The sequence below is a fragment of the Anolis carolinensis genome, chromosome 2 (genome assembly GCF_035594765.1).
Source record: "Anolis carolinensis isolate JA03-04 chromosome 2, rAnoCar3.1.pri, whole genome shotgun sequence".
Taxonomy (NCBI): domain Eukaryota; kingdom Metazoa; phylum Chordata; class Lepidosauria; order Squamata; family Dactyloidae; genus Anolis; species Anolis carolinensis.
The window spans coordinates 292,078,491-292,092,044 of NC_085842.1; the positions used below are offsets into that span (position 1 = coordinate 292,078,491).

The window sequence follows — 13,554 nt, forward strand, 5'->3', positions numbered from 1 at the left end:
TTCAATGTCATGTTACATTTATTCAACACATTGACTTAATTTTGAAAATTACAACATTTCTTCTTTTATGACTTCACCACAATCCACAAATAATTTACTAGTAAAAAGTAAAAGCTTACAGTACAGTGATTTAGTGTGGATTTCAAGGTGACACTGATCATTATGGATTTTGAAAAACAGTAATAAAAAGATTAGAAAAGCAGATTTTTTTCCTGGTGAACATTAATGTGCTTTACTTTTCAAGACATGAAATTCAACAGGCATTCCAAGACAAATTCCCCAGATGACATCTGATCACAAAGAACCCATAGTTTTTATTAAGTACATAGCCCTTTACTCAATAAAAAAGCTTTTTGGTTTGGCTTGCGACCTAAGAAGTTTTGGAGCATATCCATCCCATCTAGTGAACCTCCAGGCTTCAGGATAAGATTTCTGTATTTCATTCCAGCCTAAAATAAAATAAAATGGGTAGGTTAATATTTCATGTTTATTTAAACTTTCTAAATCAACAACAAAACCATAGGAAACCTGCCCAGTATGGAAATAACACATTGTCTTGGAATGGAGCTGACACAATTGTATTTGTTTTACCAAAAGCTGTTCTTTTATCCCGTCTCCCAATATAACATCACAGTACTAACTGCCATGGGCCTTCAAGCCTCATTAGCAATCACTAACCCAAATTAGAAGCCACCAAAGAAGTGATCAAAGGAGCCCAATGTTTCCTTGACTCCCCAAAGTAATATCACATATGTCTTTTCATCACAAGAATCCTATTGTGGTGAGGACCTGTAATATTAATACATCATTAGCCTAGCTAAAAACAAACAACATCTTCAAGAAATATATTATCAAAAACATATTGACCAGACAGTCAATATTTCTGTATTTCTCCTGTTCTGCACTTATAAGACCAATGCTTTGTGCTGTATCAGATGATCTTTTAGTCTACAATTCCACTGGCCTAGTTCACAAAAATTTATGAATTCCAGATGGTGCCGCTTTCATTTTGTAGGCTTTTCGTGTTTTCCAATTGTGTTTTCCTATCTTTCCTCCCAAATTCCCCAACGTGAATCCTACTGATTCTGTTCCTGACATGACAGGCAATCTGCTGGCAGTAGTAGCTTTTATCCAAATGTCTACAACTCACTGCAGACCAGTGTTTCCCAAACTCTGGTCTTCCAGGTGTTTTGGACTTCAGCCCCCAGAATCTCCAATCACTGGCCAAAACAGCTGGGGCTTCTGGGAGTTGAAGTCCTAAACACCTGGAAGACCAGCATTTGGGAATCATTGCTGCAGACTATCACATTGACACATGAGCATCCAGAGGCAGGACTAGGAGTATGCCATACATTGTTCATATTTATTGTTTTTCTATTTCATAACACTTGTGGGTCTATGACCGTGTGTCCATGATGACCATGTGTCCTATAAAAGGTGTTCTCCTCCTCTTCTAGCTCTTATTGGGATTTGCATACAGTTATCTCATCCACAATGCAAAGCATTTCCATGCCTTGTCTTCTACAGGGATTGGTTCATTTCCATGTAAACCTTTCTCCACTGAATATTCTTGGAGATGTTAGTTGCTGACATGGATATGTTCCCACGGAATTGGGAAGACCTGTATGGCAAATTCTATTAGGGCAGTACATTTGGGTGTGTAGTAGGTGGTCAAATTATTACACCACTTTAAAATCTTACCTAAAATGCTTATCTACTCTTTTATCCATCCAGAGCAGTTTAAATGTTGGATTAGGTCTCTAAGAGATCAGGGTCCAAATTCCCTCTCAGCCATGGAAGCCCATTGAGTAACCTTGAGGAAGCCATATACAATCTCAGCCTTACAGGAAGGCACTGGAAAACTTCCTCTAAAACACATCTGGCCATGTTAGGGTGGCCATAGCTTGGAATCCACATGAAGGCACACAACATCAGTTATTCATTCAGAAGTTCATTCTACATTTCTTGTTCATATATACATCGCAAGGTTTCCTTCCCTTTCTCCCCATACTCTCACTTTCCATCACTTTCCTTCTTCCTATTTTATCTCTGCCTACTCCTTCTGAGCCTGCGTTCCCCTGGTTCCAAACTTTTAGGCACACCAGAAATTACATCTGACATCTCATGCCTCCATCCGTTTTCCTTGGCAGCACCTTATCTCTGGAATTCATTCACTACTCCCAGATATTAGGAGGCCTCCGTTGCTTCTGCTCTTCAAGAAGCGCCTCCAGCCTTATCTATTCTCACATGTCTTTTCCAATTAAATGGAGTATTTTAATTTGTTCTTTGCCCCCCATTGTTTTCCCTTACCATTTCCTCTTTTCTGTTCATTTAAGATATTAAGCTCTCAAGCTGGGCCTCATTGTTTTTTTCCATATTATTTTTAATTCTGTTCCTTTCTTATTCTACAGCACCTTTCTTTCTTTAAAAAAAGATGTGAAACAAACAGCATTTATTCTTGCTATTACCTCCCCTCCAAGGGAACCTTTTAGTTGATATTTTACATTAAGGTTTGAATTGCAACTTCTAGAATCCCACAATTGCCCTTTACCCACAAATGTCTCTTTTACTATTCCTTGTTGCTTTCTCTTTCTGCATATACACATGTACTCTTGAGCTACTAGCAATTTACTTGCTGGTTCACATATTAACAAGAGAGAGAAAAGGATTTACTGTTGTTGTAAGAGCAGGGTTAAATTCTGTTGAACTATATAAACAGATTTTTTTTGGAAGTGCAACCATTAACATGCATTGGCTGCCATTTGTGACAACTGCTTATGCTGGTTCAAATAACTACCCTGAATTTGACACACACACATGATTATCTCTGAAAAGAATTCTGAAAAAGAACACTCCTGCAGTAGCAAATTTACCTACCTTTGGATTCATTATTCCTTCCTGTTTAAAACAGTTGTAAAAAATATCCTGAGAGAAAACTTCACTCCACAGGTATCCATAGTACTGGGCATCATACCCACTTGCCAAGTGGTCAAAGGAAGCTGACATATTTGTACCTTTAAAAGCAATAGAAAAAACAACCATGAAAACATGGCCCATCATAAGTGGAATGCATGCTAAAAGGAACTTACATAGCTCCATCTGAAGCCAAGCAAGTTTGGCCATGGGTGAATCAAAACACAAAGTTTGGAAATTCTTAGAACAGTGTTGGAGAATCTGTGATACCCTGAACATTGAAAAGACTACAGCTTTCATAATCACTAGCCATGTTGGCTGGGTCTCACTTGGGAAGACGGAGTCCAACAATATTTGGAGGTCACTAGCTATCTGAAAGTAACAATACTTATAAAAAGGAAAAATTGTGTACATAAAAGGTACAAAACTTTGAAAAATTAATTTTTGTTCAAATTCTACTGACCACGTGGGAACTGGATTATACTGCAGCCTACCAGTCTTCATAGTATATGTGATATAAATGGAACACACTGTGTGAAACATAGGGCAGAAACATCAGATGTAGGAAAAGAGTCTGATTCCCATTTGTTGTTGTGGGGAGTGGCTGGAAATTGCTCTAATTGGTGCTATGGACACTGGGGGTAACTAGAAGCTGTCCTTTCCAACTCCTGCAGTGCCCTAGACTACTGATCTACTGTCATTGTGAAGCAGAAAAGCATATTAAATTGACCACTTCACATGGCAAGTCCTGGACCATATGTTGTTGCTAGTAACCTAAACTAGAGGACTAAGCCACTATCAGTTGATTTAGAACAGCAGACTTGGAGATGACCTGGAACTCATACCATCACTTTATTCAAGAGGATTCTGTGTTTGCTAGACACTGTAAAGCTGGCTAGCAGGACAGTCTCTGGGGTATTGTGTGGTTTCTGGGCTGTATGGCTGTGTTCTAGCAGCATTTACTCCTGATGTTTCACCTGCATCTGTGGCTGGCATCTTCAGAGGATCTTTGGGGCTGTGTGAAGATATGCTTTAAGTTCACTCAATTATGCAAATACTGGGGAAGGGGAGTGTATTTTGTCTACAGAACCTGTTGCCTGAAGTTCTCAATGCCACCTTCCATCCAACTCCTGAAGCAGACTTTCGGGACTGCACAGCTATGTATGGGTCAAACAACAGTGACTCAATGAGCAAAACTTTATTTATAGAACAATGGATCCATGCCAACACAGCACAGACCTTCTATCTATGGGAGAGTGGGAACTAAAATAATAAGAATGCTGACAGAAACAGTAACACATCCATCTGGAAAGTTGCTATATGAAAAACAACTCTTTACAAACACCACCCCTTATTTTATTTGAGAAGAGGTTCTGACTTTTTTTAAAAAAACCCAATACAATTAGATGTTTCTAAGAAGTAACAAAAGGAAAATGGAAGTTTTACATTTCCACACCTGGAGTAGCCGGGATCCCCAGAATTTCATCACAATACTTGGCATATTCCTCAGCAGGATCAGCAGAAGATTTAGTATGAACAGCCTGGTCAACTTTGCTCAAAACAATTTGATGAAGTGTCAGAAGACCTAGTCAGTGGATCAAAATACTATTTTTCACAAACTGGCAATGCAAGTTCAATAGATTCAGTGAGATGTGGTGAGTACTAGAAAATCCTTGCCTTAAAAAGGAGTACAGGGGGAAATCATTACAGGTCTACAGTAAAAACAGAATCAGAAACAGCAATGGCATTATGCTTCAGACCTATATTTAACTACTTCCCAAGGAATCACAGGTCAAGGTGCAAAATGTGTATCACCCATCATCCCTTATGGCAGGCCAATGATCGAGGTATCACAAGAAGAGTGCTCATTCATAACTGGCCTGCCATGTTGCTTTGTTACTGTGGTAATTATGGAGAACAACTCATTCACTGGCAACATGGAATTAAGAGTGACATGGACAGTTTCATTTTGTCCCTTATCAAATGGGTATATGGCAGCATTTGCTTGTTTTGACTAGCTTATGAAGAGGTTATGGATCGTAAGTCAGAACGTAATAGGAACAACGTTGGATCATACCAAAAGCCTGTGTACTCTAATGTTCTGTTCACACAGTGCCCAATCAGTTGTCCATCAACAGAATATGAGTGGAAACACATCTTCCATCTTGTGTTCTTCAAGAGCTCCCCAATCCAAAGGTACTAGATGTGACATATTGCCATCCTGACTATGGACCCATTCACCATGAATTTGTCCATTCCCCTTTTAAAGCTGTCCAAGTTGGCAAGTTTCTCTTTCATAGAGCCAATATGAAAATGCAGGCTATTAGCCTCTTTGCAAGTTATAATATATTTCAGCATGCTATAATATTTAAGGAACATTTAGAAAAACAACAAGAGAAAGTATTGGTAATTGGAATCTAACATAAATACTAATGTTCACAGCTAAAGAGAAGACAGCTTTCCTGCAAACAATTCCTGTTTAGATTAGATTATAATATCTTCATATTCCTTGGATTGTACCTAGGGGATATGAAAATGAATCTAACATTTGTACATTTCAACTCACTTTTCTGCCCTTTCTCATGATATAATGAATACCTATGTAGAAGAAAGGAAGCAGAAAATCAAGTAAAGTGCAAAGGTATTCAACTGGCTAAGAAGCTGCCAAGAATGACCACACCCATATCCTCCTGTTAGCCAATAGTACAAATTGCAGTGGACATATCATGCAGACAGACTAAAGGCAGATATGATCAGACACTTGACTGAACTTGAGATGTTATTATTTCCTTCACTTATCTTCAGTAGAATCCTTCTTGACAGGCAAGAGCCAAGGCTATTTCACAGAAGTATACACTATGTGTTCACAGTGATGTGATCTTTCAGGTGTGCTTTAGCAGCATACACTCCAGCATGACAGAGGTTAGACTAGTTGGCCCTTGAGATCCTTTTCAACTCTATGATTCTATGCTCTATTTTAAATAATTACTTTTTTCTATTAAATGTGTACATGTAGGCTGGAGCTGCAAGTGACCTTTTGAGGTGTTCTATTGCAAAATTGGTGTGTTACAGTTTCTTCAAATATGACAGCATGTAACTCTTAGGCTGTAACGCATGATACCATCTGAAGCTCATGCAAGAAAATTATCAGCCAGATCTACTTCAAGAAAATTACTTATTTGAAATCTATTTTTAAGCTATGTACTATTATTTTCACATATTATTATTATATTATTATCACATGCCAATGTGAGTAGATCAATAGGTACTGCTCCAGCGGGAAGGTAACGGCGCTCCATGCAGTCATGCCAGCCACATGACCTTGGAGGTGTCTAAGGACAATCCTGGCTCTTCGGCTTAGAAATGGAGATGAGCACCAACCCCCAGAGTCAGACATGACTGGACTTAACGTCAGGGGAAACCTTTACCTTTACCTACTATTATTTTAGATACCAGGAAGATCATCTGGTAAAGCTAATATTAGCCCTATTTAGAGTTGACACAAAGTGAATTGGGCTAAGAGTACATTTTGATCCACTTCTTGGACTTTCCATAGTTCCAAAAGATTGAATATTTGCTGGTATTCTCTCTCAAGCTGCTTCACTCCAGTGTTCCATATGGGGGAATAAACCTTATAAACCTGTTTTCTCTTTATGAATTTGCTTCATTCAGAGTGTTATGAGTTTTCTCCCACATACACAAAAGCAAACAAAACCAGAAGTGAAGAAGGAAATACCTGTGTTGGCTAGCCTGGAAGCAACAAGCTTTCCCAGGAGATCATCTGGTACCTGGCTTCCATCTACATAATGTCTTGACATTTCTTGCAAAGGTTCCTTCTCCCAGACCCAGTTCTCAAACATTTGTGAAGGTACCTCTACAAAGTCTGTTTCCACATTAGTTCCACTAAACCTGGCAAAATGAGTCTATGGGAGATGGGGATAAATAGAAACAAGAATACAACTGTAAAAAGGGAAACGATATAAACACACAAGAGAGTATGTACACCTGAAAAGCTTTTTCACTTGACAGATTTTGTAAGAAAGATCTAAGTATCCATAGGTTCATATCTAAGCCAGTTCCCAAACTTTAAACTGGTGCCAATATCTTGGGCCAGTTTAAACTTGGAACCAGTGTGATAGCTTCACACAAAGGAGCAAATCAGAATTTTCAGGAATCATTCAAAGCAAACCAACGTAGATTTTTCTCTGGCCTCCAAAGATTAATCGTTAAGTCTCACTATTTAAAATATTTTTTCTTGTACATTAACAATTTTTACCAATAATAACATGAACAAAATAAGTCCGACAAGGAAATGTCAGTCTTAAATGTGCCCATAGCTTCATTAATTAATTCACAGTTTATATTACGTCTATCACTGACAATGAGATTATTGTATTGTCTTGAAAGAGCAAATATATAAAGAAGTCCTGCAAACTGAAAGCATTTCTAAATATGATCCATCCACATTTACTATGATTTTGCTTTTTTTTCCAACTGGGAATCTGGAAGTCAAAATTAAAAAGCCAAACAAGAAGATCGCCTATTTATTTGTCTGTTTGTTTTTCAGGAATAAGATGACTGCTAACCTGTGCACATATCTGGTGCATCACATGCCCAAACTCATGGAAGTATGTTTTCACCTCATCATGTCGCAACAGAGATGGGCGATCCAGGGTTGGCTTTGGGAAGTTGGTCACCAGCGCTGCCACCGACATCATTCTGCTGCCGTTGGAAAAAAGGCAACCGGGTTGGAGACCAAAACATGCAGCGTGCCCATACTTCCCCTCTCTAAATTAAAAAGGAAGAAAGGGCCAAAATAATCGTTTAGGGAAGAATTTGCAGAGAAAGAAACTGGATCATTCAGCACTGCTTAATTTGTATTTCTTTTCCTGGAACAGCAAAGAACAAGGAGGCATTTCCCTGTAGTTTTATAACAACAATTGTACCCAGGATCCAAACATGTCATCATCCCTTCGAATACAGACCCATAAAATATCCTAATGCTCAACTTTCTTTTTAAAAATTCAAGCATGATGCCACTTAAGGGAAAATCCTGGCTGCTTCTGTGTGTCATTTTACTGTAAGATCTACTTAGTCATAGCAATTACAGTTAAGGACATATCCCCTGAAGCACTCTCTTTTCCATGTAACAATCAAAAAGATTTCTGGAATAAAGAGTAATAGTAGGCTTTATAAACTTTAGCAAGATAGGGATCATAATGGATAACACTCCAACTCACAGTATTTTTGACAATTACAGTTGCATCATACATATTCCGTTATGGACCGTTAAACTAACAAAGGAGATTTAGAAATTACTTTTGCTCAGTCTCATAGACCAAGGACTTGAACACAGCTTAGATCAATGGTTCTAAATCTGGGGTCCCCAGGTATTTTGGCCTACAACTCCGAGAAATCCCAGCCAGTTTACCAGCTGTTAGGATTTCTGGGAAATGAAGCCCAAAACATCTGGCAACCCACAGGTTGAGAACCATTGGCTTAGATGATAGATTAGAAAATAGTAGTTCTAGAAAGCTACACTTTCTACTTAATTCATACTCTTACAAAAGGGGAACTGTGTCTACCATCTGCTATTTTTATAAATATATTAAAATTATTTTAAATGTTTACATTTCATGTTGGTGACATACTTTTTGAACAATTACACAGTAATTCAGTGTTATTAGCAAACCAAAGGTTAAATCCAACCCCTTATCCTTATGGACACATACATAAATTGTAGTAACGAAATTTATAGGGACACAACACATCTCATGAAAACCTTTCATTTATATATTTTTAAAAGATACAATTTATTACTTATTTCACAGACTCAGAGGTTTCTGTTATGTTTACATGACACACAGACATACTGACAAACTAATGTGTTGCTACACACAATTTGGAAAGCTCTGGTTTACATTATCAGTTCTTACAGTTTTCAAAATTTGTCTTCAATCAAATAGCCAGTTTTGTTATGTTCAAATCCACACTAAACCAGTAAGTTCACTGAATTATATTGGGATAGTGAACACCCTTTTGCTTATGTTCATAAGGGTCATTAAGAGGATAAAATAAAGCAAAAACTACGTTCATCACTATGGTCTTGGCAGGAAGACAAGATATGAATGTATTTTGAAAAGATTGTTATAATAAACAACACTTTCAACTAGAAATGATTGTTACCTTGGGTATAAATCCAAGTAGAACTGCCCTAAAACTTCTCCTGTTGAGCTATCCTTTACTGTGTATAGAGTAACACTCTCGTGCCAAACATAAGCATCATCCACTTGTTCAAATACAAGTCCTAACAGCTGCTGGTAAATATTCAGTAACCCTTCTGTAACAGCTTCAATTGGAAAGTACTCCTTCAGCTTTTCTTGATCTACAGAATACTTGAGCTCCTCAGTCAAATTCATGTAATAATGTAGATCCCAAGCATTGATCTTCTCATCATATTCGAACCCTCTTTCTTCACATTCGTTTTTCTTCAGACTTAGAATAAATGCTCGCTCTTCCTCACCCAAGAGCTTTAGCTTATTACTTAAATCATCTGCAAAAAAAGAGAAAAGAAATTAAAATAATATTTGTAAGAGGTTGGTTAATACCATATGATAAAACATATAGCACTGGTGGAGGTGGGAGGCTATTACTCTCATGCTAGCATTGAAAGGGCAGAACTGTCCCAAGGAGAAGGCCCCGGTGATGTTATAAAGCATAACACACATAGTGTGCCATTCAAATAAAAAACAAGACTAAAAATGAAAAAATATGAATATATAATTGGCTCTTCACATTTGCAGATTTGATTGTTCTCCACATAAAATTGTTTTGGAAAGACATGACATTTTGGAGACGATAACATTTTGGAAAACCAGGAATCTCCATAGCCTTTTGGAAGCATGACCCTTTTGGAGATTAATTGGCATTCACACTATTTGGAATAATCATAACCTTTTGTAAAGTATGATCTTCCTGAGAAGAGATAAATACTCATTTGAGTGAATCTTCTCCTTAGTAGTAATTATCCACTAATATTCATGCAAGGCAAATAAGGCTTCTCAGCTGCTAGACTGATATACCTGGGTATCTCTCAAAACTGTTAGAAACAAAGATATGCCAATGCGCAAAATATACAGCAGATCTTCAGAAGTGTTACTTCAGTTGCCCAAAATAATCTAGTCTCCCATAAAATATAATGGTTTTTAAATCATGCTCTCAAGAGACCAAAAATAAGTAATCTTCATTCAAAGTAACATAGTTGATTTACTTACAAACTTCATGTATTCAGCATACAGGTACATTTCTAATTGGCTGATAGTTTAAACAATCTGTTCTCTAAAGCATCCTGTTTTAGTCTCTTCTCTGTTGCATACAGTTATCACTCTCTTCAGTCTAAAACATTACTCAACATTGTCTCAATACACACAGACTATATACTGCAGCATACCAACACTGACAATTGCATAAGGTATTAACTTCTAAACTATACTGCTTCTGATGCAAACTGGCTTCTCAGTCTGCATAGTTCCAGATCTGGACACATGGTCTGCAGTCCCTCCCACAACCTCAAACAACATAGAGTTAAGGTAAACTGCATATCAATATATACATATAATATAGTAAGCAATTACAATTATCTACATAACAAATAACTAATATAGAAGAATGGTAGAAGGTTGGTATTTCCAACAAATTGGAGATTTGGGAAATCTCTACAATAGCATTGGCTTGAAGTGGACAGCTATATTTAATAGAGTTCGTTAAAAGCAATTCAGCAGTTTTCTTTCTGTACACAGTAACTGATTTTCATGATGCATGTTTTGCTACTGTGTCTAATATTTTTTATGTATAAATAAAAACATACCTAAAAACGCTGTAACATTGTCTGTGATGTTTGCAGTGTTTAGCTCAAGAACAAAGTTGGCATGTGTGTCGTATCCCAGGAGCTCAGCTAGTTTTGCCCTCAAAGGGAGCAGCTGCTGGAGAATGTTAGAATTTTCCTAGAGTCATAAAAGCAAAGTTTCCAGTCATTTCATGCAATGAAAGAATACATTTCCACAGCTAAAACAACTACAAATACTCTTACTAAAATATGCTTAAGAGAGGCAGTGTGGCTGAGAAACCTAGGTTCAGAGCCCACAGAACTAAACATGATCAAGAGGTCTTGGGCCACGGACTCTCCCAAATCCTAACCTACGTCATAAGGCTATTGTGAAAAAAAAGTAAAAAGGGGAGCCCAATAGTCCCCTTTGATCTTTTTAGATATAAATATAAGTATAGGCTGAGCATTCCTTATGCAGAATTCCAAAATCTGAAATATATCAACATTCAAAATTTGTCCACATAGGTGGCTGCGATAGTGACACCTTTGTTTTCTGATAAATACCAATTATTGAACCTGAAGCTCTACCTGCAAAGCTTTACAGCTGAGCCATGACATCATCATCATCATCATCATCATCATCATCATCATTTAATTACTTATTAATCGCCCTCCATCCAAGATGACCTTTCACATATCTTACTTGGTTAGTATTGTCCCTATTATATCCCTCCTTTTATTACGGATAGGACAAATCTCTTGTACCTCTTTACACCTGGTGTTAAAAGAAGCTTCCAATTTCCGCCTGGTGTCTGGAACACTGCATTTTTTCAGAACAGGAAAATAGTGGGGATATTTTAAAGTAACTTTGTATTTGTCTGTTTCAATCTTCTCTAAACTGCTGATAAAATCATCTGGAAGGCCACCTGAGAAAAACATTTTATCACAGGATTTAATTAAAGTATATTCTTCAGACATTCCCTTGAACAATATAAAAATATTTGAAATGACTGGAGTTGCAACTTTTAATTACCAACTTGATTCTCCTGACAACAGAAGTGTAAAGAACTACAAGTTATGATGACTGTTATATAGTTAACTGTTTCATACTGTTAACTATTAACAGCTATAGACATTAAAAAAACAGTTTAATTCTTACACTTGGAAATAAAAACAGAAATCATTAAATGTATTTGCCTAAATTTAAACACACTAGTTTGATATTAGATAAGAATATTTTGAAAATATGTTAAATTTTGAAGCTGCAAAATAGTATCTAACAATGTGATTATTAAGGGTATGACAACATCCCTGAAAAAATATAAATTGCTCAAAGTCAATGGTATATCCAGGGAGAAATGTGCAAAAACTACATAATTTTTTATTCATACAATATAAATTAAGGAAGAATCAAAATAAAATGGAAGAGGGATAAGTGAGGACACACATAAGCATATGAACAAAATCAAATGTACCTATCACTGGTAAAATATTCAACAATCTGATGGTGTTATTATTGAGTTGCTGTTAGTTTTCCAGGCTGTATGGCTATGTTCCAGAAGCATACTGTTGGAAATTGGGCAAGTGGGGTTGATATATCTGTGGGAGAAAGAACTCTTGCCTGTTGGAGGCAAGTGTGAATGTTGCAATTGGCCACCCTGATTAGTACTGAATAGCCTTGCAGCTTCAAAGTCTGGCTTCTTCCTGCCTGGGGGAATCCTTTGCTGGCCCTGATTCTTTCCTGCCTGGAATTTCCCTGTTCTTTATTTACTGTCTGATTTTAAAGTTTTTTTTAATACTGGTAGCCTGTGATGAACCATGGGCCTTGTAGTCCTGCTCAGGACATTGTAATCCCTGATGAAGATGAAAACTTGGGTTTTTTACCTTCCCAGTCTGAACTGGATTCCTCTCAGCCAGATCCTTCCCAGGCAGATCTGGAAACCTTGCACCTGCAAGAAAGTTGTGCCCCAGAAGTATGTCAAACAACCCCGGAGCCTACTTCTCCCGTGTTCTTGCGCCGGGAGTTTTGTAAACAACAGAGAAGTTTGGATTCAGCTTCGCGCAGGAGTGCGAGGATAGCAGCTAAGAATGTTGCCAATTAACATTGGTTCTCGTGAGAATCTTTAAGGAGTTTAACATCTGGTCTCAGAGTTTAGCTTTCGTTTCTGATTCCCAGAGAACCGCTTTGGTGAGAAAGTTGGACTCTATATAGGTGTTTTGCCCGCGTAGCAACTTCGCGGAGTCAATTCGTCAGCCTACGGAGCGAGTTGTGTCTGGACAGCGCGCTCCGATTCAAGCCTCGCTTCAGCTCAAGCCTTGCCTTGCTATCCAGCCTTCGCCTTGCTTCCCAGCCTTGTTTACCTACGGACTTTGCCTTGTTTCCCAGGACTAATCCTTGCCTTGTTTCACGGATTTTACCAAGTTATTCCACGGACCTTGTTCTTGTTCTTAGTTACCTTGTTCCACGTTCAAGCCTTGTTTCAAGTATCAAGTTATTTCCTAGCCACGCTCAAGTTTTATGGACTAAGGACCTTGTCATCTCCCCTCACTTTGCTTGGCAAAGTGAGTGTTTCGGTTATTGGATTACAACTTTGGACCTTAATATTTCTTATTGGACATTGCTTTTTTGGACTAATTCTGACCTTTCCTGAAGGGTCTAATTCTGGACTATTTTCTATACTTGTTTTATTAACTTTATATATTCCTTCAATAAAGATATTAGTTAGATTCTGGCCTCTGTGTATGGTTATTGGTGCCTCTGCCGCCTGGGTCGTGACAGTTTGACTCCGCCACCCATAAGCACCAACTAACCGAGG

The 13,554-nt window shown here is 37.7% G+C and overlaps 1 protein-coding gene across 3 annotated transcripts in view; it reads right to left on the reverse strand.

Moving 5' to 3' along the window:
- Positions 1–13,554, reverse strand: part of nln (neurolysin) — a 45,472-nt gene continuing 31,918 nt past the window's right edge. For 2 of the 3 annotated variants that reach the window (XM_008102887.3, XM_008102886.3), the window contains exons 7-14: positions 11,504–11,664; positions 10,781–10,916; positions 9,100–9,466; positions 7,500–7,701; positions 6,650–6,836; positions 4,370–4,498; positions 2,878–3,014; positions 1–449 (exon numbers count right to left, since the gene is read on the reverse strand). In XM_008102887.3, the coding sequence (XP_008101094.1) occupies positions 318–449; positions 2,878–3,014; positions 4,370–4,498; positions 6,650–6,836; positions 7,500–7,701; positions 9,100–9,466; positions 10,781–10,916; positions 11,504–11,664 (1,451 nt within the window). In that variant the 3' untranslated portion in view covers positions 1–317. The remainder of the gene's footprint in view (positions 450–2,877; positions 3,015–4,369; positions 4,499–6,649; positions 6,837–7,499; positions 7,702–9,099; positions 9,467–10,780; positions 10,917–11,503; positions 11,665–13,554) is intronic. The other variant, XM_062972376.1, reaches the window with a different exon arrangement.